Below are 19,253 nucleotides of genomic sequence, written 5' to 3'. Positions count from 1 at the left end.
TTCAAATTACAGTGGAAGAGGTTTAGACTAGAATGTAGGAAATTTTCTTTTAGCCAGTGAGTTGCTGATTGCTGAAACAGGTTGCCTTTGCAGGTAGTTGAGGCTGATAGTGTGAATAAATTCAAAGGTCCACTGGATAGGTACTTATGTAAGGAGGGAAGCACATAATTTGTAATTTCTTATCTACTTTTTTTTTTTTTTGGTCAGTGCAGAAAAAACCTGTGGCTTTCTTGTGCTATATGGCTATTACTATATCAGAAGAAGGAAAGGGCACAGGTTGCATGTGAAATGTTGTCGATGTGCTAGGAAAAACTGAAATTTTTGCTGCATCTTGCTTATTCCCCTGACCTTGCACCCTCTGATTTTTTCCTCTTTCTTGCCTTGAAGTTCTTTCTTCATGGAAGGCACTTTGCTGCTGGTGATGAGGTGATTTCTGCTGCTGAGTTGTGGTTTGAATGACAATCAGAGGACTTCTACAAAACTGGCTTCCAGAAGTGTATTGAGAGTTGTAAAAAATGTGTTATTTTGTCTAGTGACTGTGTTGAAAAAGTGTAAAACATGGTGTTTGTTTCAACCTTCTATCAGAACTACATCTGGATGAATACAAATCTTCCTTGAACTCCCATCATATTGCTTGTCAGCAACAAACAGGAAAAGATCAATATTAGTGAATTGATAAGCTTTAAAGAGGGAAATGAAATTCCTGAAGACAGTCCAAGTAGAAGTAGGCATAAGTAATGGATTTTACTTAGTATTTTTAGGTGGGATGTGTGTGTGTGTACCTGCCAAATTTTTGGGTTTTATCAGATTTATAGTACTTCACAGATTTCTGATAAGTTCACTTTTCTGCCAGATTTTAGTTGTTTTTCAGTTGCGCACATATATGACTTTAATTTATCAATGTGGATTTGGAAGCTGCCATAGGGCATCTCTGCTCAGGTGTGCTCAATATACATTTTCAATTTCTGTCTTTGACAGTAGCAATATCATCTGGTTTTGTATGATTTATCCACTTATAAGCTGTTAATTCTCCTAATTATTTCCTTTTAAATATTTTTTGAAATGTGCGGCGTACCCAAGATTTTTTTTTTTTTTCTTTTTTTTTTTTTAATGAAAATTCCAAACACAAGAGGCATAGAACCTATAGCACTTAGTACTGTGCATGGGTTGAGAAGATGAAAGAAGATATGTGTTGACATTAGACTCGAATTTCTGTAGATTGTAATTTTCAGGAAATACCTATGAAAGAAGGTTGTTTCAGAAAATGGAAGTTGAATGAATAAACAAAAAAGAAAAGTTGGTTCTGGAGTTTAAAGTTGGACAGTAAAAAGGATGCTGATTGGTGTGGCACTTGTTCAGACTACTTTGGAAAGGAGAGCAGGAATTATAGAAGCCAATTCAGAAGAACAGTGCCCATGAAAGTATCTATAGAAAAGGCATGCAGCAGAAACAGTACATCTATGAGACAGAGACTGTTAGAGATGAGTTATTAATTAACCGAAGTGCCCTTCTTTGAATGGAATCTAAAAGGCCGAGAGAGGTTTTGGGGCACTCCCCCAGTTGTGAGAATGATATTCCATGGTAGGGTGGATTTGCAATTTGTACAGAGTTGAAGAGCTGTTTGGAAGAAAAGTAACACTGAGAGCAAAAGAGAAAACCTAGTTTTTTAGATGCGGAGGAAACAATATTTGTAATGTGCTTATGCCAAGTCAGGGTAATGCCCAGAGATATGTGATCTTGCCTATAAATCACTGTCATTGAAGATAAGCATAGGAGCAGAAGAATCCTTTTTTGCGAGATATAAGACAGGACTGAGGTTTAGAAGGATTGAAATCAACTAAGTTGTCTTTGCCCCACTGGAGATCGGCATTTAAGGAATTGGCAGTGGATATTCGAGAAGTTGAAACTGTTTGTGTAGGGAAAAGTTTCTCAAACTGGAAGGCGGAATGCAATGTGCTGTCATCGGTAAAACTATGTATAGGATTTCCAGTAAATGGAAGCAGGCCATAAATATACAAGAGGAAAAGGGTGGGAGAAAGAACTGAATCTTAGGGAACACCAGCATTAGTGGAGAAGTTAGAAGACAGAGCCATCTACCAGAGAGAAAACTAGATACTCAGTTACAAAAAACAGTTGATAAACCATTAGATGGAAGCTTATTTAGAAGAGCCTTATGCAAAACACGATCAAAAGCCTTTGAAATGTCAAGAGCAATTGCTTTAATTTCATCAAAATTTTCCATTGAATTTGTCCATAGATGTGAAACATAAGCCAGAATACCACCAGTGGATTGTCACTGGCAGAATCTGTACTGGTGATTGTTGATCAGATGGAAGGTTTCTAGACAGTTTGAGTTGGCAATTAATTGAATTCTCCATTACTTTAAAAAAGTAGAAGTAAGTGCAATAGGATGATAATTGGATGAGAGGGATTTATCTTCCTTTTTAAGAACTGGCTGAATATGAGCAAATTTCAAGCAGAAGGGAAAACATCTTTGGAATAAGAAATTGGCAGAGGTGACACGGAACAGGAGTAAGTTAAAGAGCACAGGTTTTGAGAACAAGTGGAAAAATACCATCAGCACCATGCACTTTCTTAGCATCAAGACTGTTCAAAATCCTTCTAACAGAAGACCACAGGAGGTATTGAATGGAGTGTACTGGGAATGGTAGGAGGTGATTTACCAAGATCATCAATATATGAGTTAGGAGAAAAGTAGGATGCTAGCGGGTCAGCTATATCTTTGCCTGAAGTAGCAGTAGAACCATCTGATTTTGACAGAAGTGGGAATAAAGATGGGCTAAAGTTGCGCCAGTGGCTTTGGCAAGAGACCAGAATGCTCGACTACCTTTTGGACAAGAAGCATGTTTTCTACTCTTAGCCTGTTCGAAATCTAGTTTGGACTGATTAATCACTGCTTTACAATTGTTGCAAGCTTTGACGTGCAGAAAAATGAACCTGGAGATTTAGATACAAGCCAATTGTGATATGTAACATTTTTATCTTGAACAGTCTTAGCACATTTACTGGAAAACCAAGGTTTAGATAAAGGATGAGATTTTCAGGTGAAGGGTGGAATAAAGGATTTCATCCCTACAAGAATAATTTTACTAACACAATCTGAGCAAACGACTTCAGAAGATTTGAAGCAGTAATCCAACCGAGAAAAAGAAGAAAAGTAATCCCTCGGATCATCCCATTTTGCATTCTTGTAATGCCAAACCACACGAGATTGAGAATGGCCATGAGAGAAAGGCTCCATTGGAGGAGAGACCATCACCAAGTTGTGATCTAAGGTGTATATAGGACCACTCACCTCGACCGTGTACTTTGAAGGATTGTTTATGAGAAAAAGATCAAGCTTGTTGACTATGTGTTTAGGATTGTCTCGTATTCTGGCAGGTAAATGAAAAATCTGTGCGAGGTCATTAGTAATTGCAAAAGCCTCAGCATCTCAACTAGCTGGATCAGTGTGACTAGAAAACAAGCCAGCTGGAGTTGTGAACATTAAAATCCCAAAGGAAAATTACCTTACTGTTAGGAAAGTTGGACTGGAGAAATTCAAGTTTCAAAGAGAGGAAGTCAAAGAGTTCCAAATGATTAGTTGGAGTTGGGAGAACGATAGAGGCAACAGATGAATTTAAGAGAGTGGGGTGGAGAGATTTTAAGCTAGAGGAGATTCCAAATTACTACGTCTCTGAAAGGGAATATCAGAGCAGACATATGCACAAGTACCACCTTTGAAGTGAAAGGAATTATACAGTGAATAATTCGGACAACTGAGATGAGCAGTGGTTGAATTTACTGATAACTGGGATTCTGTCAGAAAAATGACTTAGGGTTTGGCAGACTGTAAGTGGAAATGGACATCATTGAGATTAGAACTGAGACCGTGATTATTTGTAAAATGAACGAATAAGTGTTTGGGAGGTTTAGAGCTTTTTGCAGATCAGTTTTTACTATTAATTTTACAATTCATGATATGTTCAGGTAAGAAAAGATGGAGAAGACATGCTGAGTGAAGTAATGAAATTTTTGGTATGGCATACACATAGCAAGAATATACCCAGCTCCTTGACATAACGTGGCCTCAACAATCCCCCCTGCATACACATTACTTGGACTTCCTCCAGTCACTATCTGTAATAGTAGAGGCAGCAGGTTATACACTAGCTGATCTGAAAGCACCACGGGTTCCCCCATCTCTGCATGGTATTCTTTGTGACATGGAACTCTGTGGAGGCCAGAGATTTAAAAAGTGGGTGGGGAGTGGTTTGTTGTGTATTGTTATGTTCTGTTGTTTCTCTGACCATTTATCTGTAAAGTGTGGGCCCCTATTGGGACCCACCATTGCCCATTTTTCCACGAGGAGGCAAGTCGTGCACCCAGTAGATTATTTAAGTACTCTGGCAGGCCCTGCCACCTATTTTCCGAGGATTTCAGTGGCAAGACCTATATACAGGGTGATTCACTACCAGTGCGACAAACTTGCAGGAAGTGTAGGGGGCACAAAGACGAATCGGAATCACATAGCATTGCAGGGTCCGAAATGCCTTCATCAAGCGGTAGAGGACGTTGAACGGGAGGTCGCGTGAACAGCGATCCCGCCGGAAGTGAGCATTTGCGAACCGGTTCCAGAGGCAGTAGGATGGATGAGTATTCAAACGTTGAACTGGCCGACGTGCACCTCGCGTATGGAGCTGCGGACTGTAACGGGCGCGCCGCTCTGCGCTTGTACCAGGAACATTTCCCGCACAGGCATGCTCCTCATCATACGATTTTCGCATGTGTGCACAGAAGGTTACGTGAGACTGGTTGTTTCACGAGAGGTACCATGAATCGAGAGCGAACGACGAGGACGCCAGACAATGAGGAGAATGTCCTACATCTTGCAGAAGGCAATCAGAGTACGAGTACTCGAGCGACAGACCAACAATTGAGTATTTCCCAATCCACTGTATGGAGGGTACTGTCAACAAACCAAATGAGTTCATACCATCTGCAACGCGTCCAATCATTGGAGCCTGCGGATTATCCACTCCGGAGGACTTTTGCTACTTGGTTTCTTCAACAGAAACGGTTTGCAAATGCTGACTTCCAGCGGGATCGCTGTTCACGCGACCTCCCGTTCAACGTCCTCTACCACATGACGAAGGCATTTCGGACCCTGCAATGCTAGGTGATTCCGATTCGTCTTTGTGCCCCCTACACCTCCTGCAAGTTTGTTGCATTGGTAGTGAATCACCCTGTATATATATATATATATATACATATATATATATAATTATGAATAAAAAATTAAAATTAAGTAAAGAAAGAAAATGGATTTGAATTTGAATAGAGATAAAATGAAATATCGATAATATGAATTATGGATCAGGGACACTGCAAGAGCAAAGGTACCCTACAACCATAATGTATATAGAAAATTATTTTTAATGTTATGTGTAAATCTTTAATTTAACTTAAGCTAATAATGAAAATACCGTGTACCCTGTGAGCGATGTATGTTGAATAAAGGGGGAAGAACGGAAAAGAAAGTGTAACGTTATAAACAAAGTGCGAATTTTGAAAAAATGCAAAATTTGAAAAGAACGACCAAGGTAGAAATAGCAGATTTTTACCACGTGTCCGCGTACACGTGTTTTTTGACATACAGAACATGTCAGAAACAGAAGTAAGAGTATTGCTGTTCTTTTTCATAATTTAGGTGGATGACCTCTGAAGAAGACACAGAAATTATGAAAGATACTGCAATGCTATTTCTACTTTGGTCGTTCTTTTCAAAAATCTGCTATTTCTACCTTGGTTGTTCTTTTCAAATTTTGCATTTTTTTCAAAATTCGCACTTTGTTTATAACGTTACACTTTCTTTTCCGTTCTTCCCCCTTTATTCAACATACATCGCTCACAGGGTACACGGTATTTTCATTATTAGCTTAAGTTAAATTAAAGATTTACACATAACATTAAAAATAATTTTCTATATATATATATATATATATTATGTGAGGTAAAAGTTAGGCAAAAGCAATAAAAATAAATAAATATGGCTATATAACTATCATTAGAGGCAGCAAATGCACATCCTCTACATGATGCCTAATTATATCTGATAATTAAAATAAATATGATATTTAAAATAAAAACATCAGCCAGTAGTACGGCAATAATGCAGAGCGAAAGGAAACGCAAAATAATAAAATAAAATAAACAAACAGGGAAGGAAAAGTAGAAATAATAGGTAGTCGATAATCCCCTGTAAAATTTAGTCAATTAAGTCATTAAACCCAATTAATAAAATGTATATAAATTTAGAATAATGCCAATTATAAATAATTTAGCGGTACCCCCCTTGAAGGTACCAGTTCCAAAAAACGTGAAATATCACCAAAAAAGGGTTAAAGAAACTACCAAAAAACTAAAATATCAAAATAATAGACTGACCATCATGCCCCATATCGACAGAGGACCACGAGGCCAATAATGGTCATGGAATCGCTGCATTTCAATCGTCATACAAATCATCGCAAAGGCAGAAATATCGAAGAACCAAACCACCCTTCCATTCTCCGATAGATCAACCAATGCAGAGGATTTGCATGGCGGTGGTCCTTATGCAGCGAAAAATAAACTATAGAACAGAGAACACTCTTGATCAGAGCCACACCACTGACATAATGCAAGCTTAACCAGCTTATATAATAGAAAGGAAAAGAATAGATGGCGGCACAGGCGCTGCTTATTTAGCATATCAACCCACTACTACCACTAATTTATATTATGTGAGGTAAAAGTTAGGCAAAAGCAATAAAAATAATTTTTGCGTTTCCTTTCGCTCTGCATTATTGCCGTACTACTGGCTGATGTTTTTATTTTAAATATCATATTTATTTTAATTATCAGATATATATATATATATACATATATATATATAAAAATAAATAAAGCGTAACCAATAGGTTCAGTCTGGTGGAATATCTAGCAGCTAGCCTGCAAATGCTGTTTTAGAACTATACCTTCGAAAATTAGGAAGATTGAATTGCGCAATGATATTCATCATAACCTGAAAAGACGTCAGTTATACTGCATGATGGAAGAGATGGTGGAGTTGGCTAAACATGGGTTCAACCACTTCAAGCTGTTTTTTTTCCTATTAGTATTATTTTTTTAAAAATTTATCAGGTGTCAGATACTACTGTGGAGGGAAAAAATCTACCATATAAATGAAGAAAGTTATTTATTTTGTGACACTTAATTTGTTGTAATGTAAATTACAACAAATTAAGTGTATGTTACATTCATTTAATGTGCGTGTACATTAAATGATTGTAATGTACATTCATTTAATATACATTATAAAACAGTACCTTGTTCACTGTTTAATAACAGTCAGTTTGTGTATATAATGTAATATACTAATTTATTCTTTCTGCAGGGAGAGAATATGTGTAATCCATTGTGAAACTCTTTAAAGTTTAAATTCAAAAAAACCTTTCGCTGTTTGTGACCATATTAAACTGAAGAGTGCATTGTGTATGTTTGTGTATCTACTATTGATCTTTGAATAACCTATTATTATTAGTCAGTTTCCTCTACAGATTTAGTTTTATCAATGGAAAAAACTACAGGCAAATAGCAAAATTCCTGAAACTCTCTAGTAGGACAACTGAACTATGAAGCAAAATAAAATTAGTAATGCTGAACATTATTATTAAACACTAATATGACAGTACTATTTTGTATCTTTTCATAACTACAGTATTCATCTAGCATTAAGGATAAAAACTCCACAAAAGTTTAGGGTATAAGTTTCAGTATAATGCTGTTAGCCTATAAAGCTATTTTATTCCTTTCCCCAGATATCTGCATCATTTTGAAGTTGCATTTTTAAGGTCATTAATATACAAGATATTTTAAAATCTTTAAATAAATAAATATTTATTTAATGTAATTGTATTTTAGATAAACAAGTGCTTGAGACAAAATCAACAGTGTTGGCAGCAAAAATTAAAAGAAACTGAAAAACAGTTGAAGGATATGAAAGATCTGAAGGATAAGGTAAGAGATTTTTTTCAAATTTTTTATTAATTATGGCATTCGCAAAATGGTAACAGTATCCTAAAATAGGATTTTTTATTTTTTTTTTTTTTATTTATTATAGTGCCTGGGATTTATTGATTTTGATTTGTGGCTGTTGTGATATTATGATAACATAATGACTTAAAATTATATGCAGAGCAGGTAAAATGGATTAGAAAAAAATTCATTAACTTTGAAACCTGACTTACAATACTGGATTACAAAAACCCGATCTCCTCATTATCATTAACAATGTTCCTAATTGTAGAACACCAGACTAATGATTAAACATATTAATTCTGTAGCTGATTCTATTAAACCAATACAAGAAGCTTGGTTGGGCCGGAGGTACATGTTAACCATTAAACTTTCTAGAATGAAATATAATTATTGGATCCAAAACATAATGAAAATAAACAAATAAATATAATTTCTGTTAGTGCTCTGGGACAGCCACATAAAGTCAAGAGAAGTTCACGTTCGTGAGAGAGAGAGCATGCAAAACTGTCATCATATTTAGCAATCTTGTTCATCCATGGGCATACCTGTGTACTTCCACTTGACCACCCAGTCATAGGCACCTCCGTAGCCAGGTGGGCAGGAGCAGCAGTGCGTAGCACACGCTTCTTGATTAGATCGGGGTTCGAGCCCGTGCCCACCAAATACGGAGGATGCAGAAAGGTCAGGGAATGACCACCGCATATCCCCAGAGCAATATGGCCTTAGTTGCTAATGCTCCTAAAAAAAAACCAAATAACAAAAAATAACAAAATAACCCAGTCATATGTACACTTAATTTTAAAATCAAGTATTAGCATTAGTAGAGGCATATGATGCAAGAAAGCAAGCTTATGCAGCATCAGCCAAAAAAAAAAACAAAAAGAAACACTTCCATTTCACCCCTCCGTTCATTTGAAATACCTGTCCAGCTGAGCCTTAAATTTATTTAGGCTATCAACTTCCACAACAAGGGATGGAAGTCTGTTCCACCAACCAACTAACCGCTGGCTAAATGCAAATTTCCGCACATCTATCCTACATCTGTCTTTCCTCAATCTGAATTTATGCCCTCTCAGGTGATTATTCTGAGCAAGAGGAAGAATCCCATCGGCATTGAGCATGCTCAAACCATTCAGGGCTTTATACACCTCTATCAGATTGCCTAGTCTCCAGACACACTGTAATTTGCAAAACTTAAGCCTTTCTTCATAAGAGCAACCCTTTGTTCCATTCACTAATCTTGTTGCCGTCTCTGTACTCGTTCCAACAGCTCTACATCCTTCTTGAACTGAGGCCTCCAGACCTGTATACAGTACTCAAGGTGTGGCCTGACCATTGCCTTATACAAGGGAATAATCACCTCCTTATCTCTGCTAGAAAAATTCCTGTATATCATTGACAAAACACCATGAGCTACTCTTGCAGCCCATCTGCACTGCTCAGAGAACTTCATATCTGCCTGCACAATTACCCCCAGGTTCTTTTCATTCTTACCACTGTCAGTGTAGTACCACTCAGTTGATACGTTGCTCTGGGGTTGCTGTTTCCCAGATGTAGTACTTTACATTTGTCAGTGTTAAACTTCATTTGCCACCTCTCAGCCCATATGTTCAACCTTTCCAGATCCTGTTGCAGCAGCATAGCATCAGTAGTGTCCTTAACAACCCTGCCAACCTTTGTATCGTCTGCAAACTTGTACATTAAGCTTGATATACCATCATCAATATCATTATAAATACAGAAAACAATAATGGACCCAACACTGAACCCTGAGGGACTCCACTAATAACGTTAGTCCACGATGAGCAGTGTCCATTGATTACCACTCTCTGTCTTCTCCCCCTCAACCATCCCTTTATCCATAGCAGCAATTTGCTTCTAATGCCACACTGCTCCAATTTGCGCAGCAGTCTTCCATGTGCAACAGTATCAAAAGCCTTTCTAAGATCCAAGTATATAATATCAAAGTTATTCCCTGCATCCAGTTCTTTTGTGACTGCATCATAGTATCCAATCAAATTGGTCTGGTAAGACTTTCCCTTAACAAAACCATGCTGTGTCCGAGCTATAACTGAAGTCTTGGCTAGATGATCCTGCAGTGCTTCTTTAACCAGTGCCTCCATTAATTTTCCTGGAACAGAAGTTACTCTCACAGGTCTATAATTACTTGTGTCAGCCTTTGATCCTCCTTTGTGAATTGGGGTCACATTTGCACATCTCCAGTCTATGGGTACCTCCCCCGAGTCCAAAGAAGCTCTCATAGTTATGGCTAAGGGTATGCTTACTTCCTTTGCTGCCTCCTTTAATATAACTGGATAGATCTCATCCACCCCAGGTGCCTTTTTTATCCTCAACAATTTCTCCTCCACTTTCCTCTCAGTTATTACAAAATCATCTAGCTCACTGCCAGAGTTTACTTCACCTCTGGCATTCCCCTTCCTGAATAACTCCTCATGTGTGAATATAGATGCAAAATACTCGTTTAATTTGTTAGCCACCTGAGCAGGATCCTCAACTGTTGAACCATCAATATCCAGTGGACCAATCTGATTCATCCCTTTCCTTCTAGAGTTTACATAGGTAAAAAACTCTTTGCATCCTTTGCCAAGGATTTCTCATAATCTGCCTTTGCCTGCCTAATCTCCTTTGTGACTTAGTTACAGACCAACTTATCTATCATAGGCTTCCATGTCACCCATTAATTTATATGTATCCCATGCATTTTTCTTCTCTGCCATATACAAGTATACATGAAACTGGACTGGCAAACTCCTACATGAGGAGAGGGGGGTTCCCATTCTTGATAAGTTGGAAAATGCGAGAATATATAATTTTTATATAATATAAATAAAAATGATTATCATTGTTAATTATTAAAAAAATAATTAGCAATATTGGTTATTCAAATTAAAATACTGCAACTATATTGTTAACTTACTAGTAATCCAGATAAGATCAATCCTCTACTCTTATAATTTTATGCTTAAAACTGCATCTGCCCTGATTTTATCATTGGCTTTTTTTATATATAATAAATTTGTTGATTTGTTAACACAATAGTCATGCACAGTTGAGGAAGCACTGTTTCCACTCTTTTAATGATATCTTATAATGCCATAACATTATGCTGGCTATTAGTTGGAAAAACTACTTTCACTAATTTTGTATTCTTTGATGTAATCACTGAAGTTTAATAATAAAATTTTTAATTACTAATTGGCAAGACTTACTGTAACTAGACATTTCTTTGAAAAACCAAAAGTAAGATGTATTACACGTAGAACCAGTGAAAAACATATGTACATTAGAGCATTGTTACCAAAACATGAGTATTAAAGCATTATTACCAATACACTTGATTGGGCAGTTTGTAGGTTTCAGTTGCCATTTTCCTCAGCTTTAAACATTAAATTTAATGTTCACTCTTTATTCCATCAGCTTAACATAATGATAATGCCTTGAATGACACATCAGCTCTAAAACAACTGTGTGCAAATGACATTGCACCATGGACATGTATGCAGTGGACTCAGTCCTGAAACTTAAATATTAAACCCTGTCTAATTTTAGATCTGCATTGGGGAAAAAAATTCTGGGCTTAGAATTATCCAGATTTGTCCAACTATGTGTAAACAATGTGGTTATTAATAACTGTAAAATTATGAATTCAGGACAGTTTTAATTAGTCCTGAATTCATAATTTTTCAAAATAGTTGTGTGCAATTATTTCATAGTGATTCTAATGTTTTATTAATACCTTTATTCTATTTCTTACCTGGCTGGCACTGACTTTTATTACAGTATAGAATACATAATTATGCAATAAAAAAATTATTTAATTACATTCTTAATCTATTAAACATAACCTAATTGCTGAAGGGTTTGAAAAATTTATTTTTGAGTTAAAATTTATAATTCATATTGTTTCTTTAAATATTATATTAAAATTATTTTAAGGAATTGCAAGACCTGCGGGACCAGGTACGAGACTTAATGTTTTATTTAGAAGCTCAGGAAAAGCTTCAGCAAGTTCCGGATGCCACTAGACAAGAGATACAAGAAGGCCATATTGTAGTTGGAGCTTCTAGTTCTCCTAGTACAAACAGTGGAACCCCTCGCCACAGGAGGAAAAAGGCTCGCTAATCTGTTGGGGATTTTTTTCTATTGATGCTAATAATGCACATATAAAATATCAAGTACTAACCAATACAGTTACCTAAATATGTAAATATTCCTTCACTGTATTAGATTTTTTAAAAATAGTTACATGCCGCTGTAAATATTTTTTTTTCTTCTGTTTCATATACTTTAAATTTGAAACAAAAAAAAAATTGTTGCAATGTGTATAAATGTAAACATCTTATGAGCCCTGATATTTTCATTATGTGTAAATTCATTTCTGAAAAAATTCAATAATGGTACTAAAAATGCTGATTTATTTAATGTGAATAGTTGAAGTAGTTACCCCCCTCCCCATATATGGAATGCTGTTTAACAGAAATCTGGTGGGGATGGTTATTTTTTTATTTTAAATGTGGCGTGATTGTTTATACAGTTTCTCTAGTTACAATATCTAATTGTTCTCTAGTCTTGGAGGACATTATGTTTTGTTGCCTCTCAGTTTTTAGTTATTATTTATTAGTAGTAGTAGCAAATGATGCTAGAATGCCAGTTTATACAGACCAGGAGGGGGGGGGAAACCTATACTTCTCCTTTCATCCATCCCTAACCATTTATCTAGTTTTTCCTTGAATTTCTTCAAACTGATCACCTCTACAACACCAGATGAGGTTTTGTTGCAACAATCAACCACCCTCTGGATGAAGGTGAATTTCTGCACATCCAATCTTTAGTCATCCTTCCTCAATTTGAGTTTATGCCCCATCATGTGCATAGTGTGAACTGAGTTCATTGATAAAGTTTTAATATGGGGAATTCATAATATCAGCAGTAGCTCTTGAACTTATGTATTATTCATTATGTATTATCCATATGTATTATTCATTCTGCATTATTAGTATCATTATCTTCATTGTTTCAGAAGGAAATGGGAAGAAATTCAGGAAGTGCAATAGGAGCTAGTTCTTATTTTTCTCAGCAGCTTCTTCAGTTTTTGTATATAAGTAATAAAAATATTTGGCATGATACAAAATATACACTTATTACCTTTCTGCTTTAAGCCCCATCAATAGCTGAATTTCAAAAGAACAGGAATTATTGCAGAAAATAGTTTTAAAAATTATCCAGCTCTTTGGAAATTTTCATCAGTGATAATTACTGGAGGGACCTAAATATACTTTATATTGTATAAATATATGTTTGTTTGTTTGTTTGTCTGTTATTTGTGTAAATATGTTATTTCAACTTTAAAATATTATGGTGCTTATGTTATTTACCTTAAATTTTCATATTTTGAGAATTTCAAGTATGTTGTGTATGAATATACCTGTTCTCAGAACTCGGGCACTTTAAAAGCAGATTCTTGCTAAAACAAAGTCAACCGCAGGTTAGGATATTTCGATATGGCTTCATTTTCTGCAATATCTATGCTCTATTTGTTATGTTATACAAGACTTTATTCATAAAATTTTAAAAATAGTTTTCTTTTCCAGTCTTGGAAATATTTTTGAGCCTATACATCTACTTTTAATTTTGCATAATCTGTACTCAAGTGAGGTTAATTCTCCATTTTTAAACATACAGATGTAAAACTTATACATATCACATTTCTTGTAACATAATCAATGTATAATCTTCAAATTAAAAATTTTAATTTAAATTCCTTCCCCACCTTACAGTTCCATTACTATGTGTGTCTGGTTTACTTATATGATATTTGGTATCATGTTTATGAATGGCACTGTATTAAGTTACCATGATTATTCTGCTATTGTGTATTTAAAATATTTTGTTCTGGTGATATATAAAAGTGGAACCATTGCAAGTAGGATCTTATATACTAAGGATAAGTGATCTGTGGAATTCCCTTCTAATTTTTTGACGGTTTTTATTGTTTTTAAAATATTTTACTGTAAAAAAATACAAATAAAATTTTTGTTTTGTTTATGATAAAGTGCTAGGTTGTGTTTTTCACACCATTTAATAAGATCCAAAAGCAGTTATATCACTATTCTACATTGTTTAGGTTTTGTTGTTTCTTTACTGACAGTTGCAACTATAAGATTTAGATAAAATAATTTGAAAGTAATTGTTAATTAATTTCAGGTAATTATCAAATTTCACATTGATTTGTATTTTATAATTAAAGTAAGTGAAACAACATATTTTATACTTAAATTGAAATATTATAAAATAGACTACACTCAATTTCAAAAACGTTATGTTAAAAGGTTTCTAAACAACAAATATGTTGGCTTTCTCCACAATTATATTATGTTTCATCTACTAACAGCATGGAAATATAACACTCTGAAAGTTTCAGACAAGTCTATTTAGGCTGTTAAAAATTTTAGAATGATAACTTGCTGTAGTGCCTCACCTAAACAAAAAACCTTTAATGAATTGCAAGAAATTTACAAGTTTACCAGATTGACATGACATGACATAACTATTTAGATTTTGCAACATGTCACACAAATGGACATAATTCCAAATATATTCTGTATAACAGTGACCATTATAAAGTATAAGTTTTAGATTATAGAGAGATGAAGCTTGTAAAAGCAAAAATTACAAATGCTTATTTTTCACACTGTACTCTTTTCCTTGAAGAAAACATGAAATACTGCAGTATAATAGGTATAGTTGTCTGTTATAACAAGTAGCAGAATTCTGAGAGGAGAGTTAAGGACTCCTGTCTCAGAATTTTGCTATCTAGGGACTATTAATACTACTTGGGTACAGATTAATCGGGTACAGTATAGGTCACCTTAGTCTAAACTTGTGCTTAAAATAAGGTGACCAACTATTATAATTAAAGATTATGGTTCATATAATTAGCAGAATAGAGGCAAGAGTGAGATCTGAATGGTTAGGATTTTATTATTTTTCAATTGTACATATTTAATTATCCAAAGAGAAATAAATTTATAACTGTTTTCAGTATTGTCGCAGTGAGTTGCAACAGTTGAATTCTTTGTAGTAAATATGGTCTGTGTTAAATATCAAAGAATCAATCTGATTTGTAATTTTTTTTTTAACAGAAAAGCAAGTTGGGTTGTTACAAAGATAATAACTCCTAATATAATAACTAATAGTGTTTTTATTTTATGCATTGTTATTAATAAAATGACTAAAATAGGAACATATATAATGAAAGTGGTGCTTATAAAAAGCAAAAGCTGCTTCTGGTTTATATCAGAATGACTGACTGGAGGAAACGAGGAATACCTATTTGTGTATTAGTTTGCATCCCATTTGGGGCTGTAGATAATAATATTTATTTTATTTTATTAATGAATTTTTAACTTTTGTAGAGTTATGAGGTCACCCAAAATATTATCTGGGATGTTGGGCCTCAAACTTTAATCTAACTGTGAAACTATTTGCCAGTAAAGGCAATGAGCCCCAAAGATGAATTGACTGAAAAGGTGGAATGTGTATAAAGTGAATACCAAGGTGTATAGCAAAAAACAGCTTTAAGTAACTTCTGAATGTCTACTTATTTAATTCCCACATGAAAGGATTAAAAATAAAAAAAGATAAAAATGTGAAGGCTAGGTAAACATTAAAAAGACATTTTTCTGAAATGCATTTCAACCAAGCATGTCAGGTCTAAAAACACCTGAGATGGGACATAAAATTAAAAGAATGAAAACAAAGAAGGAAAAAAAAAAAACTTTAAACACATTTGTATTTTTATTTATTATTATGTTTTTTTTATCCTGTCACATGGAAATTTAAGCAGACATTCATAGGTGAGTTACTATAACCTTAAGTTGTGAAAAGTTATTTAATTAATGTTCTGATATCACTTGCACTCAGGATGTATCAAAAGAATCTGTGATCTTGCCATGACAAATATGTGTGTCAATCCTAATGAAAGAGTAAAGAAACAAGTAAAAAGTTCCAGTTAATAAAATGCTTTCACATATCTCTTGTCTTCTCTCTCATTTTAACTGTAGGAATGACCCCCCCCCTCCTCCTCCCAGCATGATAGAAAGTTCAGTTCAAAAATCAGTTAAAAGTAAAAGGTAAAGTTAAAAGAATTTAAGGTAACTTAAATTCTTTTAACTTTTACCCTCAATGTCATCTTATTTTTGTTCAGAATGTCTCATGTTTCCAATTAACTTTTTAAAGCTTGTTTTTAATAATTCCTATGCCAGTGTCTTAACTTTTGTAGTTCAGCTGGCATTTTCAGTCTGAAATTAATTTTTAAAGCATAGTGGTTACATTTTTAATAACTCTTGACTTTAAGAAAGAAATGGTCTCAAGAAAAAATTATCCCTATTATTTATCTGTTCAATCCTAAGTAAATCTGAGTAATGCTAAAAAAGCCACTTTCATAAGCTGAGCGATAAATTTTTAGAATGACTCTGGAAGCTAAAATTATCTATCATATATCCAAAAAAAGTAGTGTAGGCAATTTTTGCATTGTGACACTGAATGTGGATGCATAAAATGCCTTGATCATTACAACCAATTAGAAGAAAATTTCTGCTTTTGACTAACTTGGAAAACTGGCTATGTTATAACAGGCATTTAAGCAAAGCAAAAAAAAAAAAAAAAAGTGGAACCTAATTTTAATGACACCCCAAGCATGTTTGATAGCTAACCTCTTCCATCTTCTTTCCTCTTGTGTACCATGTTTAATACAGCTCTTCAGAATGTTGAAAAACTGAAATTTGTAATGTATTAAGCCCTGCCCTAGGGTGCTCCCACCATCTGCATTCTGATTCACTGATCTCTTTTCTGAATGGCATATCAATTTTCAATTATGCTCCTGCAACCTCTTTTTTTTATAATTGGCTATGTTAGTGCTCTACAATAAAATATTTATTTATTAATGTCCCACTACTTAAGTAAGATTGCTTGCATGGGTATAAACCATGTGCAATTGGAAGGAGGGTGTAGTTTGACCCCCAAGAAATTGGTACATTATTTCTGATTATTATCAGTGTCTGCTTAGTTTTATTACTATCCACTTTAAGGTACTCAAAGCAAAATTGCTTAGTTTTGTAAGTGGAAATGGTTGGCTTTTTTATGTGTGATACATAATATAGCAAGTAATCACAGATTTTTTTATTAACAGAAAAACTTTTTCTCCCCTGACCAATATGAATTTCTGGTTATGCCCCAGTATATAATCAGAAATTATTCTGACTTTCTGTTGGAAGACCAAGAAGTATACTCCAGAATCTGGAACAATTGCACATGAACAGTCCAAAACAGTCAGAATCAAACTCAAACACTCCTCTCTGAAAAGGAAAAACCCAGAGACCATCCAACTTAAAGCCAATTGTGAACTGCCATTTATATTTGGCTGCTGATGGTGGGCCTGGCAGACCTACGTGTTGCCAGGCCCACCATCAGCAGCAGAGAATGTTCAGGGCAATCCATGCCATATGAATAATGGAAATACTATCTTTAGTCATTCTTGACACCCTAAGGATAATCCAAAATCAAGAATATTCAAGACCTGAAGGGGGGAAAAAGCATTGAAATCAGACGTGATTGCCTAATCCAGTATTCTAAAATCCTTGATTAGGGCCTTCAGTTTGTAATGGCATAGCCCTTCAGAGCAAACTGCCATCATGAAGACCATATTAACCCCAGGGGCTCACATCTGGTGAGTATGGGCTTGGCACACCCAGGGTCTTGAGCTGGATATCATTCTCTTTCTTGGTGATTCCCTTCTACTTCTGACTCTCTCTTAGGGTAACTTGGAAATATTTTTTTTTTAGCTGGTGCAGCATAAGCCTCAGGCTTCCTTGCACCATATAGCTAATGATAATAATAATATTTACGAACAATGGCTATTCTAAATCCTTCATCTCGCAACAGGTAAAGTCCTGAATCAGTTTAAGTAAGCTGCCCTGTCATCTCATCAGAACCACCAGCAAATACTCTGGCTTAGCCCAGGAACAATTTGAAGTGATGCCATTTTTGCAGAGATCAGTGATAAAAAGATTAACAAAAAAGGCGTGTTAAAACAAAGTTCATTGCTTCCGAGTCCTTGAAACACCACCTTAAATATCAACTCACTGGCAAAGGAGAAATCCACATAGCTGAAGGATGCTACATAGGTCAGCAAGAGGAAGCTAGCACTTTGGCTCAAAGAACACCAGATAAAAATAAAACCTTGGATCCTGGGCCAAATTCCTGGGAGTAAGATCATGTGGGATGTCCCTCACTAGACTTCAGATAGGCATATTTGCATGATCAACCACTCCAAAGCATATGACCTGCATATGAATAATGAGTCCATGTATTTATGGGCAGAGTGCTGGCCTTGTAGTTGGAGATTCCAAAGTAGGTGACAACCTAGCTCAACAAGCACTAATCGTGCTGCAAAAATGGATCCGCCAACAACCAGAGTGAGATGATCTCATAGGATCATAGCACACTGCAATACAGTGGCATCAAGCAGCTCCTTGCTGGCTTCTGCATCTCCTGTTCTTTGTTAAAGCTTGGTATATTCTAAAGTTTGTTCTAAACATTTTAAAGCAGAATGCTTTGGTTGTAAAACGTTTAGAAGCATTTGGCTGAAAGGAGGATGCAATTTCTACAATTTTTGATTTCCCTTTCAATTTAATGAAGAAAACAGCCAAAAGTCAACCAGAACCTGACTACACTTTCACTTTTTTTTTTCCTAATTAGACCAGGGCTTGTACTAAGAAAGTTAAATGCAACAATATTTTGTCAATTGACTTCAGTGTAGTACAAATGTCATTGTAAAAGACCTGTATGCTTTTAGAATACAATGATTGTTTTATTTATGCAAGGTGCAAGCCAAAAGTTTCTGGACTAGGGAAATAAAATTTATTTAGCTTTATGTTAATTACATGTTAACATTGTCCCCTTCCCAGAGTTCATACATTGCTCCAAGTATTTCTCCCACTTTTTGAAACATCCCTGTAACTCCTATTTTGTAATGCTGTCGCTTGAATTACTTTGTTTCTTCATCCTTTTAATTGGATTTTCATTTTGGAGAACAAGAAAGCGTAGCTGAGTGGTCAAGCACATGGGTGCATAAGTACACATGCCTTGAG

The 19,253-nt window shown here is 35.1% G+C and overlaps 1 protein-coding gene across 2 annotated transcripts in view; it reads left to right on the top strand.

Annotated features, from left to right (window-relative positions):
- LOC150086722 (BRCA1-associated protein) overlaps positions 1 to 12,437 on the top strand; it is a 141,005-nt gene extending 128,568 nt beyond the window's left edge. The window contains exons 17-18 of one of the 2 annotated variants that reach the window (XM_090372711.1): positions 7,966 to 8,061; positions 12,040 to 12,437. In XM_090372711.1, coding sequence (XP_090228837.1) covers positions 7,966 to 8,061; positions 12,040 to 12,225 — 282 coding nt within the window. In that variant the 3' untranslated portion in view covers positions 12,226 to 12,437. The remainder of the gene's footprint in view (positions 1 to 7,965; positions 8,062 to 12,039) is intronic. The other variant, XM_090372712.1, reaches the window with a different exon arrangement.
- Positions 12,438 to 19,253: the final 6,816 nt, after the last annotated feature.

This window comes from Mastigoproctus giganteus, chromosome 4 (assembly GCF_048544385.1).
Source record: "Mastigoproctus giganteus isolate SK-2022 chromosome 4, ASM4854438v1, whole genome shotgun sequence".
NCBI lineage: Eukaryota > Metazoa > Arthropoda > Arachnida > Uropygi > Thelyphonidae > Mastigoproctus > Mastigoproctus giganteus.
This window is presented reverse-complemented; position numbering and strand designations above follow the sequence as displayed.